General features: G+C 43.1%; 1 protein-coding gene across 3 annotated transcripts in view; it reads right to left on the bottom strand.

Annotated features, from left to right (window-relative positions):
- Positions 1-241: 241 nt before the first annotated feature.
- nlgn1 (neuroligin 1) overlaps positions 242-18,971 on the bottom strand; it is a 342,762-nt gene continuing 324,032 nt past the window's right edge. For all 3 annotated transcript variants that reach the window (XM_024421686.2, XM_024421685.2, XM_024421687.2), the window contains 3 exons: positions 10,581-10,793; positions 5,551-6,340; positions 242-2,319 (listed from right to left, as the gene is read on the bottom strand). In XM_024421686.2, coding sequence (XP_024277454.1) covers positions 1,503-2,319; positions 5,551-6,340; positions 10,581-10,793 — 1,820 coding nt within the window. In that variant the 3' untranslated portion in view covers positions 242-1,502. The remainder of the gene's footprint in view (positions 2,320-5,550; positions 6,341-10,580; positions 10,794-18,971) is intronic.

Below are 18,971 nucleotides of genomic sequence, written 5' to 3'. Positions count from 1 at the left end.
AGGGACGACAGGATGAGAGGAACCCCTAATCAACCATGTCAGCGGAGGGCCTCCTCGCTTCAATTACACATTTATACGCATTAATCTTTAAACAGCGCTACGGAACATACTCTATGAAAGGATAATAGGAGGAAAGAAAATCTATGCAGCCAAGAGGTTCTACTATTTCCTAGTCTTCACCTTCCCTTCTTCATAGCCCTGGGCACGCTTTGTGCTCAGGAATCAATCATACGAACCCCCCAAAAAAAAAATCAACAGTGCAGGTAATTACTTTTCTACATTTAAAGTGGTCTTGAACTAGTCAAGAGTGGTGATAAGAAACCCAATATGTATAATAGCAAAGAACATTGATCCAAACTAAAAGAGTACAATGAAAGGTCCCTCCGTTGGGATCCCAAACAGCGAGTGATTCACCACTATCAAAAAGTTGTACCAACACAAATTGTACAAAACTAGTCCTTATACCCATGTTCATTCAAGCTATTGTGTATGTACTGTAGTTACCATAAGCCAACCCTCCCCTGCTGTCCCCAATTATGACCCATGACCTTCACCCATGTGACCATTCCCAAAGTCCTATGGATTTGTAAGCTAATCAGTAGTGTTCCTTCAAACCAATCCAATGGGGATGAAAAGTATTCTTAATTATGACTTAATCAGCAGAACAGCCATCAAGCAGATAAATTGTCATGCGCGTCGTGCTAAAAATATCCAGTATCCTTTGTCCTCCAGCTCTCGGTATAGACAGCACTTGTGTGATGAAGCTGTATCTGCCAGAAAGCCAGTGGATCCCCCTTTTTTTGTTCTGCTGGCAGATTTGCGGTATTGACGCCCAAGAAGGACTTAAACAGCATTGGTGCTTTGTGTACATATCTAGATATGTAAATAGGTTCTATACAATAAAACTGTTCCCCAAAAATAAATTGATGAAAAGAATCCAAGACATTTAAAAAATGTCTACATTGTGCATATTCTTTAAGAGTTTTCCCCCTCTCTCTAGATAGTTTTTGTCATATCTTACACTGCCTCTACTTGTAGAGTAACACATGCCTAAATTGGTTAAGCGGCATCTCATCTTGGCTCCAGAAAGAGTAATCTACAGTTTGATGCCTCAGGAAAACAATATGTTTTCTTTCATTTACAAAGCGGCCCTGCTACTCCTCTGAGGCTCCACTGAGGTTTCTCTCTTTTCCATGATAACAGGATCAAGCAATCGTATATAAAATTCCGAAGGCGATATCTATAGCTGGAAAAGTTGACCTTGTTTTGTTGCAATACCAGAAATAAAAATTATCCTTCTCGTTATTCATTTTTTCATTTGAAATATTTTTGTACTTTAATCATATCTTCTTTTATATAAAATGACATTTTTCTCCAGTCCCAGCAACATTCCTATATTCCTTTCATATATTCACAGGAGTAGAAGTTATTCCACATCCGTTTGATTCAGGCTGGGTGTGAGCTCTGGCGTGTGCTGTGTGTGTCAGCGTCCGTCCGTCCGGCTATACCCTGGTGGTGGAGTGTGAGTGTGGGTGAGGCAGGGTGTTGTTCTGTCCACTACTGGGGAAGGTGTTGAAGTTGTGCAAGGACTGGCGGCCCTGCATGGTGTTGGGGATCATGGTGATCGTGTTTGGGGTCATGAGGGGGATGTCGTCAGGAGAGCGTCGCATGGCTAGCGTGTAGTCTGGCGGGCAGGCAGTTCTCAGAACCACCTTGTGTGGGTGCATGGCGTCACACTCGTGGTCCAGATCCGTGTGCTTCATCTGCAGGGACATGATCTCCTCCTCCTGCGTGTGCGCCAGGTCGTTGGTCGTGTTGCGCTGGGGGCTGCAGCGCCGGTGAACGTCGTGCCGCCGCTTGTCCTTCTTGTAGTAGAGCGCCGCAAAGGCCAGGATGTTGAGGAAGAGCAGCGAGGCGCCCACGGCAATGGTGACGCTCAGCTCTGTGGAGTAGTCCCTCTGGTCCACCAGAAAGGGCTGGTTCTGACTGTCCTGGGTCTCGGTGGGGAAGGGAGTGGGGTTAGGCCTCTTGGTGTTGACAGGGATCTTCTTTGGTGTCCTCGGGGTGACCTCTGGTGGGGGGACCTTGGTGGTGGTGGAGATGATCTGGGTGACCTCGTTCAGGCTGTGGAGGTGGGGCACCAGCTCCAGCCACAGGTTAACCTTGTTGGCTCGGTAGTGCTCCTTGACTCGGGGCTTCAGGCCGATGTGGAGGTACAGCTGGTCCTTCTGGTTGTAGCGCGTCCATGCCACCTCCTCGAAGCGGTTAGGCTTGGTGTGGATGAACTTGGTATCCTGGGGGACTGGCTGGTTTGGGTCACTGCAAGAGAAAGGAGGAACTTAGTATGAGTAAAGCATCACTACACAGCATGAGGAATGGAGGCTACTTCCAGCAGAACGAGCACCATTGCCTGGGAATGGCATATAGAGCCATCATAAACTGGCTAAATGCAATGTGGAAGCATAAATTCCATATGTGCCCTGTGTTAAATGTTAATATACTGTTATATACAGTACCAGACAAAAGTTTGGACACCTACTCATTCAAGTGTTTTTCTTTATTTTTACTATTTCCTACATTGTAGAATTATAATGAAGACATCACTATGAAATAACACATATGGAATCATGTAGTAACCAAAAACGTGTTAAACAAATCAAAATATATTTCATATTTGAGATTCTTAAAAGTAGCCACCCTTTGCCTTGATGACAGCTTTGCCCACTCTTGGCATTCTCTCAACCAGCTTCACCTGGATGGAATGCTTTTCCAACCGTTTTGAATGAGGGCCCACATATACTGAGCATGTATATTTGTCCCTGATTCGGCCCGAGCTCATGTTCTGGATTGGGCACATTCCTCCAAGCTCACCTGCCATCCCAGCTCCCGTCGAACCCTGGCCTTCCTACGATAATGCTTCTGGTGGCCCACTATTGTTCCTGACGTCTCAGCCTTCGTTGCCGAATGCACGATATGTGCTCAGAACGGCAAGCTCCGCGGCATGCTCAAGACCTGGAGACTGCGCTTAGGTGCCTCATCTCAACCAACACCTGGAGTCAGCAACTTGTGTGGCTGGAGTAAGCCCGGAACACTCTTCCCTGCACAGCCACTGGGTTTTCACCCTTTGAATGCTCCATGGGATATCAGTCTCCGCTCTTCCCAGAGCAAAAAGAAGAGGTCAACATACCCTCGGCCCAAATGTTCGTCTGCCGCTGTCGGCTTACCTGGAAGAGAGCTCAGTATGCTCTTCTCAAGGCCACCTCCAGGTATCGTCGACAAGCGGACTGCCACTAGACTCTGGCTCTCCGCTATCGTCTCGAGCAGAAGGTATGGCTGTCTACGCGGGATCTGCCCCTCTGGATGGAGTCCAGTAAACTTTCCCCCTGCTTTATTGGTCCTTTAACCATCTCCTTAGTTCCACTGCTGTTAGTCTTCTGTTGCCCCGTATACATCCCACTTTTCACGTGTCCAGGATTAAGCCCTTGTGTCACTGTCCTTTGTCTCCTGTTTCCAGGCCCACCCCTCCTCCGTCTCATCGAGGGCCATCCGGCATACACAGTGAGACGCCTCCTGAAGGTTCAACCTTGGGGAAGGGGTCCCAGTACCTGGTTGACTGGGAGGGTTATGGCCCAGAAGAGAGGTGCTGGGTCTCCGCTAAGGACATCCTGGACCCGGCCGACAATGCCAACTTTCACCGCCAGCATCCCGGTCAACCAGGTAGGAGCCCCCAAGGGGGAGGGGGGTACTGTCACACCCTGATCTGTTTCACCTGTCTTTGTGCTTGTCTCCACCCCCCTCCAGGTGTTGACCATCTTTCTCATTATCCCCAGTGTATTTTTACCTGTATTCTCTGTATGTCTGTTGCCACTTCGTCTTGTCAAGCTTACCAGCGTGTTTCTCCGTGCTCCTGTTTTCCTAGTCTCTGTTTATCTAGCCCTCCCGGTTCTGACCCGGGCTTCCTGCCCTGACACTGAGCCCGCTTGCCTGACCATTCAGCCTGCCTTGACCTTGAGCCTGCCCCCACTGTACTTTTCGGATGCTGACCTGGTTTATGAACTTCTGCCTGTCCCCGATCTGCTCAATGCCTGCCCCTTGTATTTCAATAAATATCAGTGACTCAAACCATCTGCCTCCTGTGTCTGCATCTGGGTCTCGCCCTGTGTCATTATAGAGTGCTTGTTGGCTGCTTTCCTTCACTCTGCGGTCCAACTCATCCCAAACCATCTCAATTGGGGTGAGGTCAGGTGATTGTGGAGGCCAGGTCATCTGATGCAGCAATTCATCACTCTCCTTCTTGGTCAAATAGCCATTACACAGCCTGGAGGTGTGTTGGGTCATTGTCTTGTTGAAAAACAAATGATAGTCCTACTAAGAGCAAACCAGATGTGATAGCATATCGCTGCATAATGCTGTGGTAGTATTGCTGGTTAAGTGTGCATTGAATTGTAAATAAATCAGTGTCACCAGCAAAACACCCCCACACCATCATATCTCCTCCTCCATGCGTCACAGTGGGAACCACACGTGGAGATCATCCATTCACCTACTCTGCATCTCACAAAGATACGGCGGTTGGAACCAAAATCAGACCAAAGGACAAATTTCCACCGGTCTATTCACGCAGTCTCCTCTGAACAGTTGATGTTGAGATGTGTCTGTTACGTGAACTCTGTGAAGCATTTATTTGGGCTGTTAACTCTAATGAACTTATCCGCTGCAGCAGAGGTAACTCTGGGTCTTCCTCTCCTGTGGCGGTTCTTATGAGAACCAGTTTCATCATAGTGCTTCATGGTTTGTGTGATGGCACTTGAAGAAACTTTTAAAGTTCTTGAAATGTTCCGCATTGACTTACCTTCATGATTGACTCAAATGCATGAAGGAAAGAAATTCCACAAATTAACTTTTAACAAAGCACACATGCTAATTGAAATGCATTCCAGGTGACTACCTCATGAAGCTGGTTGAGAGAATGCCAAGAGTGTGCATAGTTGTCATCAAGGCAAAGGGTGGCTACTTTGAGAATCTCAAATATAAACTATATTTAGATTTGTTTAACACGTTTTTGGTTGCTACATGATTCCATATGTGTTATTATTTACTCTACAATGTAGAAAATAGTAAAAATAAATAAAAACCCTTGAATGAGTAGGTGTGTCCAAACTTTTGACTGGTACTGTATGTAGATCAATACTATCCCGATGGTCCCGTTGGGCTCTTTGACTGCAGAGGGAAAAAGCCATTGTCCCCCATTATGTTCCAAAAACAAATTATTTCCATGACTACAGTACATGTTTAAAGAAAATGCAAAATAGGATTCAAATGTTTTCCTTTCGAGAATTGCACTCTCATAGAAACTGTCATTGTCATTAATTAACAGCATGTTAAAGAATATTGGATGAGACAATGACATTGATATCCTGTCCAAGCTTTAAAAACATAAAAAAGAACACAACCAAAATGGTACTAAAATGAACTATAGAAATGTGTAAGTATGACACGCATGCACGCACATACACAACATTTTAAAATAGGTCTCAGTATTGCACGTACCCAGTTTTGGCAAAATTAGTCCAGTAGGTCATCACCACAGCACTGAGCATGATGTCGTTCTTGGAGAAGTTACAGGGGAACAGCTCTGTGGGGCCAATCATGGGCAGGCCAAACACATAGGGGATCTCGTCGCCGTGGGAAGCGTCTGCCCAGGGGGGCACCTGGTCTGTTTGGCAGTGGTGGTAGAAGGCATAGAAGTACGTTGGCGACCCAAAGCTGGAGTGGAGGTCTGCTGTGGCCACAGCCGGAGCCACCCATTGGTGATCAGTGAACAGGGCTAGTAGGGTCTTCCTTCTGGTCTCTGGGTTATGTCTATCAGCCCAGTCCGTGTACATGAATTTTATGGTCTCCCGCAGAATGTCCTTTCCCTCCGGGTAACCGTACAGGTCATCCACGAAGCTGGACACGGCGTAGTCAAAATCATTGGCCTGGACGCCATTCTCGTTGTCTACGATAAGCTCCACAAACTTCAGGCCCTCGCCCTGGTTGACCCCCAGCATGATGTCATAGTTGAGGAACTCGCCCTGCTCCATGAGGATCTGAGGGTCGTCTGGGATGACGTCACCGTCAATAACAGGCCCGAAGGCGATGTGGTACCGTGCAGGCTGGATGTCCTGATCCACCAGCTCCTTGTAGTGCTTCTTTTGTAGACACTCCACCAGGTCCACCGTGTCTTTCAGGTTGCAGCCCACTTTCTTGGCCAACATGCGAGCGTACTTAGCAGGCTGGAAGCTGACGGCCCAGCTGGACAACGCAGTTCCACTCTGTGCTATAGCTCTCTGGAAAAGTCCTGCAGAGAGACAAGATAGAAGCCCACCAGAGTGAGAAAACGCCTCATAGAATCACAATGCATTACACACATGACATGCATCTACCACTGAAACTATGTCATGACTTAACACATCTAAACGTAGTGTGATGTGTATTCACACTTTCATCAAAATGTGCCCTTGAACAGTATATAATTTTCATAATTTCACTGATAAACAGCCTACTTTTACTATAACAGTTGAATACCTTTTTATATTGATTACTTTGATTATATTAATGCAGCTATTATATTTGCTGGCAATAGAGAACTCTCCTCAAAACCTTAAACATGTATAAATCAATTTGTCTGGATTAGTTTATTATGCCATTCCTGGGAGAGCAGAGGGAAACATTTATCAATTGCCTTGACAGACATCTGAATCGTTAGTAGTGATTAGGGCTTTACAAACAGACAGACTTGCTATTTCAGAGTTTGTTTGCCAAGGTTTGAAGACAAACATGTTACGCCATTTTACACAGGAATTATCATGAAATTACATACTCATACTATACTGTATACTAGTGCTTTTATAATGAACTATCCATGTACCTTTTCATAAAACATTTTCTGCATCCTTTTCTCACACAGGGTGCACAGTGCTCATTAAAACTTTCTGTCATAATATATGATGTGATCAAACACACGTGACACACACCACACAAGCCAGGTACTGTAGGAAGACACCATGTAGAGTGGGATGATAAGGAATGAGATGGAGAAAGAGAGAGAGGTAAAAAGGTAGAGGTAACTAGTCTGTGTTACCATGACAGCCCATGGGCTCAGTTTTGACTTCATGCTTTTTATAAATGTTGGTGATTTGCTAAGTTTTTTATAAACAAGAAATCACATGTATTTTCATGTAAACATGTATTTGTATCATTCTAATAAGTTAACGAAAACTTGGTTTAACCATCACATTTTCAAACATGTTGATATGAAATCTTTCGATCTAACCCACAAATGTACATTCAGAAGAAGACGGAAATTAAGATTCAGATTACGGTGCAATGTGATTCCTTAAGGTGATGAGCTTGTGTAACACTGTAACTCCCATCAGCTACAGTGTATGTGGACTCCGTGGTTGCCATGGCACCGTAAGGTCGCCTAGGCAGAAAGCTCCTGTACATTTTGTAAATATTTGTATACTTAATATATTTTTGGGCATTTTTCCCTGCTAACTTTTTGTTAATTAATATAGCTAAATAATATCAGAATCGACCACCGAGTTTCTCAACTGAAGCTAGCATGTAATTTCTTTGTTTGGCTAGCTAGCTAATATAATCTGGCTAGCTGGCAATTGTTTTTGATTCGAATGCCAGCCATCAAACACTTTGAAAAGAAGGTTGATGACATCCGCTCCTCATTCACTCAGCCTATTGAGTACACTTGTCCCACTCACACAGAACAACCCTATGCCTTGACCTCTTCTCCCCTCTCTCTCCAGATGAAATCATGCGACTAGTGAGGTCCGGCCAACAGACAATCTGCCCACTCAACCCTCATCTCCTTCTCCAGACCTTCTCCCATTCCTCACTTCCCTTATCAACTCATCCCTGACCACTTGCTGCGTCCCCTCTGACTTCAAAATAGCCTGAGTCGCTCCCCTCCTCAAGAAACCAACAATTGACACGTCAAAAACTATAGACCAGTATACCTTCTTTCTTTTCTTTCCAAAACACTTGAGGGTGCTGTCTCTGACCAACTCTCTTGCTATCTCTCTCAGAACTATCTTCTTGACCCTAACCAGTCAGGCTTCAAGATGGGTCACTCAGACTGAGACTGTTCTTCTCTGTGTCACGGAGGCTCTCTGCACTGCCAAAACTGACTCTCTCTCCTCTGTTCTCATCCTCCTAGATCTATATGCTGTATTTGACACTGTGAACCATCAGATCCTCCTCTCCATCCTCTCAAGGCTGGGCATCTCAGGCTCTACCAGGTGACATGGAGAGGATCTGTGTCTGCACCACATACTCTCACTACTGGTGTCCCCCAGAGCTCATTTCTAGGCACACTCGGCTCCATCATGTATATCCTCACATGGTCTCTCCTATCATTGCTGTGAGGATGACACAACTACTTTTCTCCTTCTCCCCTTCTCCCCTTCTGACACCCAGGTGGTGACACGCATCTCTGCATACCTGGCAGATATCTCAGCTTGGATGTCGGCCCACCACCTCAAGTTCAACAAGACTCTTCCTTCTGGGGAAGGCCTGCCCGCTCCAAGACCTCTCCATTACAGTTGACAACTTCACGGTGTCCCCCTCCCAGAGTGCAAATAACCTTGGCGTAACCCTGGACTGTTAACACCCTGTCGTTCTCTGCAAACATCAAAGCAGTGACTCCCTCCTGCAGGTTCAAGCTCTACAACATCAATAGAGGCACAGGTCCTAATCCAGACACTTGTCATCTCCCATCTGGACTACTGCAACTCACTGTTGGCTGGGCTCCCCGCTTGTGTCATCAAACCCCTGCAACTTATCCAGAACGGTGCAGCCTGGTTTTCAACCTTCCCAAGTTCTCCCATGTCACCATGCTCCTCCGCACACTCCACTAGCTTCCAGTTGAAGCTCTCATCCACTACAAGACCATGGTACTTGCATATATGGAGCAGGTGCATCTCCCTACCTTCAGGCTCAAACCCTACACCCCAACCCGAGTTCTCCATTCTGCCACCTCTGGTCTCTTGGCCCTTCCACCCCTATGAGAGGGCAGCTCCCACTCAGCCCATTCCAAGCTGTCCTCTGTCCTGGCACCCAAATGGTGGAACCAGCGTCTCCCTGAAGCTAGGACAGCAGAGTCCCTGCCCATCTTCCTAAAACATCTGAAACACTACCTCTTCAAAGAGTATCTTAATCCCATAACCCAACACATCACTACCTTACACCCACCCCCCGCACCGCACTTGACTCTCCCCGCCATTTGACATCCCCCTCTTACTAGCTCTGACTTTGATTATAGCGACCTTATTGAGGAAAAAATGTCCTTACTATGACTGTGATATGTGGTTGTCCCACCTAGCTATTTTAAGATGAGTGCACTAACTGTAAGTTGCTCTGGATAAGAGTGTTTGTTAAATAACTCAAATGTAAATGTAAAATGTGTGTCAGGAGGTTGAGGATGAAGAGAAGCCTGAAAGCCAGACGGCAGAGGTATGCAGTGATGAGGATCCTAAGGAGTACTAAGTTACAAGGCTACTCTTTAATTATCATTGAAATGTGGTGTGCTTTCTGGCGCCACGTGACTTAGCTTCACCCAAGTGGGCGCTTCATTTTGGTAGTAGTGAAGCCTAGCTACACCTGCTACAGAGTCCATGAACTGGAGAAGCCACACTGACAGCAAGGACGGCGAGACACCCTGATAACACCGTGCTGCCTGCCCCCGAACTTGCTGCAGAGATCATCTTTGCTTGCTCTCCCCCTTTGACCACCTCGCTCCGATGATCACTCAAGCCATGAACTTTCCAAACCTCTCATGACCTTCCATCAATTATGTTGTGTTTGTCTTTTTCTAAATTACTTGTATTTTTTGTGTTGCTTTAAAGCACTTTGAGATCATTTATGTAATGAATAGCTCTATAAATTCTTATAATAATTATTATTATGTGTATCTCAATATACACTTTGGCAATTGTTACAAATTTGTAGGAGCAGAGCCCTCAGAGACCCTGTGGTGATGGCTCAGAGGAATACAGAGGAAAGGATTATATATCACTGTGCTGTCAAATCTTGTTTGATGTAAAAGTGTTGTCATTAACCAGCAGTGACTAGGATTTGTCGTACTGCGTCTGAATGGTGTTTCATACTGTGGTATGAATATTAATACTTTGTGGAATTAATCTCTGAAGACAATAAGATTAGAGGAAGCAATACACTGACATGGTAACATTTACGGGGGCACCCTTTGGAACGTGGATTAGGAGATGAGAGAGTGATACAATCAAAATAAAATGGGGCTGTGTCTGGTATTCTGGTATGGAATACCATCAGATTCTACAGTATACATGGTCACTGCTTTAGTCAACTTTAACCTTCTCCCTGGGTTAGTAAGCATTCAAGAGTTTTACACAATATAAGGTTCAGTGGCATTTCAAAACACATCATCAACAGCACCCTTATACAGCCATTCCAGAACAAAATACCCACATCAACTCAAATTACACAGTAATGAAGGTGGCATGCGACACCAAAAATGTTCAAAAGTTGCAACCTCTGCATTATACCTTTGGTTGAATTGCTCCAACGGTTACCTTCAGAATAATGGGACAGGGTCAGGAGGTTAACACAGGAGGCGCCAGCCCCTGATCCAAAAACAGTTATTCGTAAAGGGTCACCACCAAAGAAAGCAATATTCTCGCTAGTCCAGCGCAGAGCTTGGATCAGATCAAGGAGTCCGTAGTTTCCCTTGGAAGCTTGGTCCCCAGTGCTTAAGAAACCTGGAAGACAGAGAGAACAAAACAGAGAACAGATCAACAAACTGGGCTGTCTTGGAGGTATGAACACAGAGCTACCAAATATTTTTACAACTAACCCAAGATAGACCACAGCCTGTCATTTCCAATGGGAGCAAATTAATCATCGTGGGTAGAACAAGCAAGGAGGTGGGCAGAGCAAAGTATGAGCTAGCGAGAGCCTATTGGGGTGTTCTAGCATTTATTTGCATATTTCTATTAGGGAACGCCTACTCTTTGAAGTGTATATTTGCAATAACTCTATTTTCCCTTGCACTCCTTCATGACAATGCAGTTTTTTTTTATTTTGGCAAATGGGAAAGTCTACAAAACTTTGCCCACTCTATTCATAACATATTCTAGTTTTGGAAACAGAAAACTGTATTGAGATCAAATGTTTAATCGATGAGAAAATTTGCCGGCCACTGGGCTTCCTCTCACCACCATATGTGACCCGTTTCAGGAATCTAGGCGTATGTCGCACATCACTACTTCACAAGAGAGACATTCTATTTTTAGCTAATTCAGGTGGTGGGTCACACATATTTGGTGAGTGGAAACACCAACCGGATGCTTTACATTTACACATCCGGTGTATCATTTCTCTATCTGTTGTGCTATGGTTCATTCCTATGCAAACACTGATTATATCTTTGCATATTTTACAGAAGTTTATAATGTAGTCAAAACTTAGGATGAAACTCCATTTAAAGTTAATGAGAGAGAAAACTAAATTGTATATGTATTTTTAAGGTATTTCATAGTGTTTGATGATTGAACATCTTATTGAGTCTACCTGGAAATTATTCACAACAGACTCATTATGCACAGCACAGTTTTACATGCAAAACCAACAAGCTTGTGAATTTAATACTTTTGGCAATAAAACAGGAGTTATTACTCCAAAGAGTCGACTTAGTGGACGCTTCACTAAGTATAATTTTGGAAACCCAATTTTGAGGTAGACAGATTTAATCCATACTAGAGGTCGACCGATCATGATTTTTCCACGTCAATACCGATTATTGGAGGACCAAAAAAATCTGATACCGATTAATCAGCCGATTTTTATATATATATTTGTAATAATGACAATTACAACAATACTGAGTGAACAATGAACACTTTGATTTTAACTTAATATATATACATAAATAAATAATGAAACATGTTCAATTTGGTTTAAATAATGCAAAAACAGTGTTGGAGAAGAAAGTAAAAGTGCAATATGTGCCATGTAAAAAAAGCTAACGTTTAAGTTCCTTGCTCAGAACATGAGAACCTATGAAAGCTGGTGGTTCCTTTTAACATGAGTCTTCAATATTCCCACTTAAGATGTTTTAGGTTGTAGTTATTATAGGACTCTTTCTCTCTATACCATTTGTATTTCATAGACCTTTGACTATTGGATGTTCTTATAGGCACTATATTATTGCCATCCTAATCTCGGGAGTTGATAGGCTTGAAGTCATAAACAGCGCTGTGCTTCAAGCATTGCGAAGAGCTGCTGGAAAGTGCTGTTTGAATGAATGCTTACGAGCCTGCTGTTGCCACCACCGCTCAGTCAGACTGCTCTATCAAATATCAAATCATAGACATAATTACAATATAACAAACACACAGAAATACGAGCCTTGGGTCATTCATTTGGTGAAATCCAGAAACTATCATTTCGAAAACAAAATGTTTATTCTTTCAGGGAAATACGGAACCGTTCCGTATTTTATGGAACGGGTGGCAACCCTAAGTCTAAATATTGCTCTTACATTGCACAACCTTCAATGTTATGTCATAATTATGTATAATTCTGGCAAATAAATTTGGTCTTTGTTAGGAAAAATGGTCTTCACACAGTTCGCAACGAGCCAGGCGATCCAAACTGCTGCATATACCCTGACTCTGCTTACACTGAAAGCAAGAGAAGTGACACAGTTTCAGGCACTGCATTGATTATATGCAACGCAGGACAAGCTAGTTAAACTAGTAATATCATCAACCATGTGTAGGTAACTAGTGATTATGTTAAGATTTATTGTTTTTTATAAGGTAAGTTTAATGCTAGCTAGCAACTTTCCATGGCTCCTTGCTGCCTGCACTCGCGTAACAGGTGGGCAGCCTGTCATATAATTGGCCATAATCAGCGTTCAAAAATGCAGATTACCGATGGTTATGAAAACTTGAAATCGGCCCTAATTAATCGGCCATTACGATTATTCGGTCGACCTCTAATCCGTACCACATGAAAAATACACAATGGATAAAATAATTCAATGTAGTCTCAGCTGCAGGGCTGCAAATGGAAAATCTTTAAGGATGTAATTGGGAGTCTTACCATGTCATATAGGCCTACAGCATTAAGTATGAACGTATGTTACCATAGAAACACATTGAAGTTGTAGAAAATCATCAAAGCATTCCAAAAATATTGTGATTTAGACATCGCTAATTAGTTACTTAATGTATCATATATGATGCTCTAGCTTACTAAAGAATTCAGAATGGCTTGCTGTCACATCAAGATCCCACACTATTTTCCCAACACTGTTATAGTAAAGACGTTATGTATGCTATATGAATGCAAGATTTGGTTCTGGGTGCCAAGATTAGTATGAAAAGAAACACAGAAGCCTAATACCAGTTAGTAACTTCTAGATACGTTCGGTGTATGGCTTCAACAAGTCCTCTGAGTGTTGTGATGGCAGCAAGGCCCGGATCAATTATAGGGAGAATTATGTTTTATCTGCTTCTCATTCCGGGCCTACCCCACATGGTTCTGTCCAATTAGGGACTTGTAACACTGAAGATCAATGTGTACCCATATATAAAAGATGACATCTGTGAAATATATCTGATTAAGTCCATGCATCCCAAAAGAGCAACAGTGAAGCCATTTAATGGCAGTCCCTATTCCCTTACTCTCTGTTTTCCATGCTAAAAGGTCCATTACCTGGGAAATCACCCTGGGAGTGCTTTCCCCTCTAACCCTGACACATATTTCCTTTTATGGCTCATTTTCAATTCACAACTTTCTCATCGAGGTTTATCTTGCTTACCATCGCCTATAGAGCTATGCAGAGTCGATATAGGTTGTTATGAGAAAATTACCAAATAGACCAATTCAACAGACACACAAAGTATCAAAATGCGATCTCTGGCTCAGAACCTTTCGCTCCTGCAAAATACACATCTGAAGCATTGAGACCTGCATTCAGACAGACTTCTTAATGAACTTTTTCCAATCCATTCAAAGCCTAATCTCCTGGAAGCAACAACAATCTACAAGAGCATGTTTCATTTATTCAATTTAGCTGGGCTGGGATGGGGGGGTGAATCAAAAAGGCATGGCTTGAAAATGAATAGCAATCAAACGGTGGGTCTGACCACTGCTGGGGCCTGCCTGTGAATCAGACTAAACAGACCTGTGTCTACATACACCTACATGCTCAGTGTCAACAGGGAACATAACACAGTCAATGTCAAAGAGCAAGGCCCCCAGTTAAGTGAACAGTACAGAGTTGTGAATGAAGCTGACTGACACCAGCTCACTCCAGGCATATGGTGTACATAGTCTAAGATCAAGGAGCAAGCTGTGTCTAGAGATACTTACTGGGGTAGAAACATACCGCGACAGCACAGCTAAAGCAGATCACTGCTTAAATAAGATAGTGGGCTAAAGCAGCGATATCATATCTTCTCCTTGGTGAAATCACAAAGAAGTACGTGCCATGGAACATTTTGCAAGGTGAGGTGAACACAAGTCATCTTGAAGCAATGGTACAGTGAAGGCTTGATGAGTGATACAGATAGATTTGTGTCTATGTTGTTCTTTGGTCTAACATTGGCTGAAAGACCTAAAGCGGACTTTGGGAATTGTGCTTTGTGAATGAATGAGCTAAGGTAAACAGATCAGAGAGAGGGAGTCTCAATGCAATCCTCCATGTTTGTAACTCTGGGGAGGAAATTGCTCTACAATTTGCATAATGTTGAATGGTGTTTGTCATTTAAAGTACAAAACATTTTTACAAACATGGAGTATAGGATTCAGTGCCATGCCATCCCTCTTTGTTCGCTATATGGTGTATTTTCCTTTTCTAGATGGGATGTGTCACAATGTGTCTGGGGCCGGCTTAAGTCTTATTATCACAACCCAACCAAGAGAAAAGGCAGATGGAAAAATGGTTTACTTGAAATGCCGCTTTCTGCACAGATACATTTTTCACAGTTATGCTCTATAGCTTCTAATCCTCTCCCCTGTTTTATGAATGCCAAATAAGAGAAAATAAATAATTCCATTGGTGTCACACAAAAGACCACTTAACATGTATTACATTCACAACCAATGGCAGAGAGTACCAAAAACTACTGGGAAAGAGCCGTAACCAGAAGCAAAGTAATGTGAAAAGAAAATAACAGTTCACGGGTCCATCTCGTGGTAAGGAGTGCTTGCCTTCCCTCTAATTGCCATATCTAGAGTTTGTGTAAAATACTAGAGGCTTTTATTATGGAACCTACAGGATTATGACAAAGCCATGTCAGGCCAAACAAACATTCTGATTGAGGAAAGAGACCTCTACCCATCTAAGGACACATTGCACACCTCAATAAAAGATTGGCAGAAAGGCGTGGGTCTAAGTGTCATATACTTTAATCATTGCCTCTTGAAACACAAGCAAAAAGCAAAGATGTTGAATTGATCTCCATTTCAGATGGATAGTCTCAGGGAAAGAAAAGGCATAGATGAGGGCGAGAGAAAAAAGCAAAATAGGATCCCTGTTTGAGACATTATTTCCCAGTCCTTTCAAGGTGAGGAGACAGAGTGTGGCAACAAATCTTCACATGTTCTTGGAATGATATATTCTGATGTTTGGCACTCTTGGCATTACAAAAAGAAACATTGCCCAAATGTGTTGGTGCTGTATTTCCTCATTCAACCTCTTTTTCACACAATGCCTGGAAAAAAATCAACCCCTCGGAAACATTTGCTACAGAATATTTACAGTGTTAGAGCAGCAACACATTCATATCTGCACTCTCCATGCGCTAGTACTGGCATGGAGGCAAACAAGGAGCACACTGATAAAACACAATGCATTCTTTACTTTAAAGCTGAACACAGGGGTTAATTGGAATTCAGTAGGTGGTGGAATTCTTCACCAAATTGTTTCCTTTTCCATTATGATGGTTTTTCATTACCAGTTATCTATTCACTGCCCTAATCTTGAAGGAGATTCTCTACTTTTGAAGGCAGATGAGATTATAGTGCCTCATGTGGTTGGTGGTTGAACTACGCTGCAATATCCCCAGTATCTATACAAAGGAATCCCCCCGTACCCCCACATCTGTACCCCCTTCTCTCCCTCAGCCCTTTCCAGCTCCCCAGGTACCTGGCCAGTGTGACTGCTGGCTATTACACAGAGGTTAACAACAGCAAGCCTTCTCATTATCTTGCTGAGATGTGACTTGACAGTCCTATTTATGACTTAAATTCCTTGAAATGAATTAATGTAAGACCAAAACTGCTGCCCCAGGCGAAATACACAGACACCATAATTCCAATCTCCTCAATGCGCATTAAAAAGAGAGAAAACAACAACAGAATTCCAACACTGCAATTTCCCTCAAAATACTTTCACACAATTGTTTTATCTTCTTATTTTTCCTTTTTTTTCTCTCTGAATGCTCGTTGGGAAGATAGTGGGGCTAGTGTTTAACTGAATGGATTTTTTTTTTTAATAACATAAAGGGTTTGATTTTCACAGGCATAATGGATTCAGTCTGTGGATATAGTATATTAGCATATGAAAAAAAGCCATTCCAAATGCAGTCCAAACACAGGCAACAGTAGAGTTACCTTTCTAGGGTAAATGAGAGCGATGAAAGTTAAATGTACATTTCAATAATGGGGACGATAACATAGCACCTACTGTACAGTCAAGATGCTGCATTATTCTGCATACATTAGCCATGTCAGATTTTTATCATACTAACATCCCTGTCATATCCCATTTCAGTAGACAGTGTGCGTGAAATTAACTTGGGCGAAACCTACGGTTTGCTAATGTGAATGAACACACCACAGAACTCCATGCTGAGGCTTTGCTGTATATCGCTCCAAAAGCTTCATATTTCAATAAATGTACAGTATCTGGAAATAAACAGCTAGACAGGTTCAGATGTTTGAAGAAAATGTATTCCACGTAGTATCCGATCTATTCTCTCAGCCAGGTATACATGTATTCATATTCAGTATATGTGTGTAAGGTTGCGGTTGGTAGAGTTTGGGTTTGGGTGGATCAGCAATACTCTAATTATATTCAGTCCCAGTTGAGGTACACAGGGGAGAGGGGAGACTAATGAAAGCTAATGTAAACACTTGCACTGCGCTTATTCCACTTGGCTAACTTTGTTTAATGGATACACAGGATCCACCGGAACGGAAAACAGAAAACAGAGGCGCTTGGGTAATCCTGCATAGACTATAGTTGTACAGAATCAATGTGCTCTTCTACCTTAGACAAGGATCAACTGAGGGACTAATAGACTAATGCAACAATGGATCAATATTTCACTCTATCAGTCTAGTTTTTCACAACAAACAGAATCAATGGGTAGGTTTTTCATACAGTATATTCTGGGCTTTGTGAAATTTTTTACAGAAAGCCCAGTTACTGTAATACACTGCAGCAGGCTATAATGTACCTCTATGCAGCGCAAGATACAATATATATACAAAAGTATGTGGACACCCCTTCAAATGAGCAACATCAGCACAAGAACTGTTCGTCTGGAGCTTCATGAAATGGGTTTCCATGGCCGAACAACTGCACGCACACAAGAATAAGATCACCATGCACAATGCCAAGTGTCGGCTGGAGTGGTGTAAAGCTCACCGCCATTGGACTCTGGAGCAGTGGAAACGTGTTCTCTGGAGTGATGAATCACGCATCACCATCTGGTTTGGCACATGCCAGGAGAACGCTACCTGCCCCAATGCATAGTGCCAACTGTAAAGTTTGATGGAGGAGGAATAATGGTCTGTGGCTGTTTTTCATGGTTCGGGTTAGGCCCCTTAGTTCCAATGAAGGACAATCTTAATGCTACAGCATACAATGATATTCTAGACAATTCTGTGCTCCCAACTTTGTGTCAACAGTTTGGGGAAGGCCCTTTTCAGTTTCAGCATGATAATACCCCCTTGCACAAAGTGATGTCCATACAGAAATTGTTTGTCGAGATCGGTGTGGAAGAACTTGACTGGCCTGCACATAGCCCTGACCTTAACCCCATCAAACACCTTTGGGATGAATTGGAACGCAGACTACGAGCCAGGCCTAGTCGCCCAACATCAGTGCCCGACCTCACTAATGCTGTTGTGGCTAAATGGAAGCAAGTCCCTGCAACAATGTTCCAACATCTAGTGGAAAGCCTTTCCAGAAGAGTGGAAGCTGTTATAGCAGAAAAGGAGGGACCAACTCCATATTAATGCCCAGGATTTTGGAATGACATATTCGACGTGCAGGTGTCCACATACACTATTTTACCAAAAGTATCTTTCAATTACATAGTTGATGGTAAATGCTGTATGTTTCTCCTGCGAGAGAGGACATTTTTCAATTGGCAATATTAAATCTGACAACCATTTACAATGTACCTTCAGCTAAAGGATAGAAAACACCCATGCTGTATTAACATGGCAATTTCTCTCTCCCGTGTTAGTCTCTAGCGCAAGTTAAATTACTCTGTCAGCATCACATGAAATAATGTATGAATGTCTTGGTATGCATAAACACGTGTTAATTTGTGTTCAGCCCTCTCCAATCCTTAAACAAATCCCTCACCAAGGCCATCGACTCAGTCTTGTTACTGAGTGTTTCGAGCTGCTGAACTGAATCCATGGGATGGTAAGTAGTGCAGTGTGTTAGCCAGCTAGGGCCCAGTCATTCTGGGCTGAGTACAGCACAGCGGCGGTGATGAGAGATGTAATGACAGCTTTGCTTTTGAACAGTGTGTGATTAAGCTGTTTCACAGGCCACGGAGGCATTGTTTATTTTGCCTATAATTAGTAGGTCTAGACTTGGCTAGAGAGTGGAAATAAAATATGCCCCATTTTATAGGGCATTAAAAGGGAAGTTTTCATATGTTTTAAAGCTGTTCCAATTTCTG

Source organism: Oncorhynchus tshawytscha, linkage group LG05 (assembly GCF_018296145.1).
Source record: "Oncorhynchus tshawytscha isolate Ot180627B linkage group LG05, Otsh_v2.0, whole genome shotgun sequence".
Lineage (NCBI taxonomy): Eukaryota > Metazoa > Chordata > Actinopteri > Salmoniformes > Salmonidae > Oncorhynchus > Oncorhynchus tshawytscha.
The sequence above is the reverse complement of the archived record's forward strand: the minus strand, read 5'-3'. Positions and strand labels throughout refer to the sequence as shown.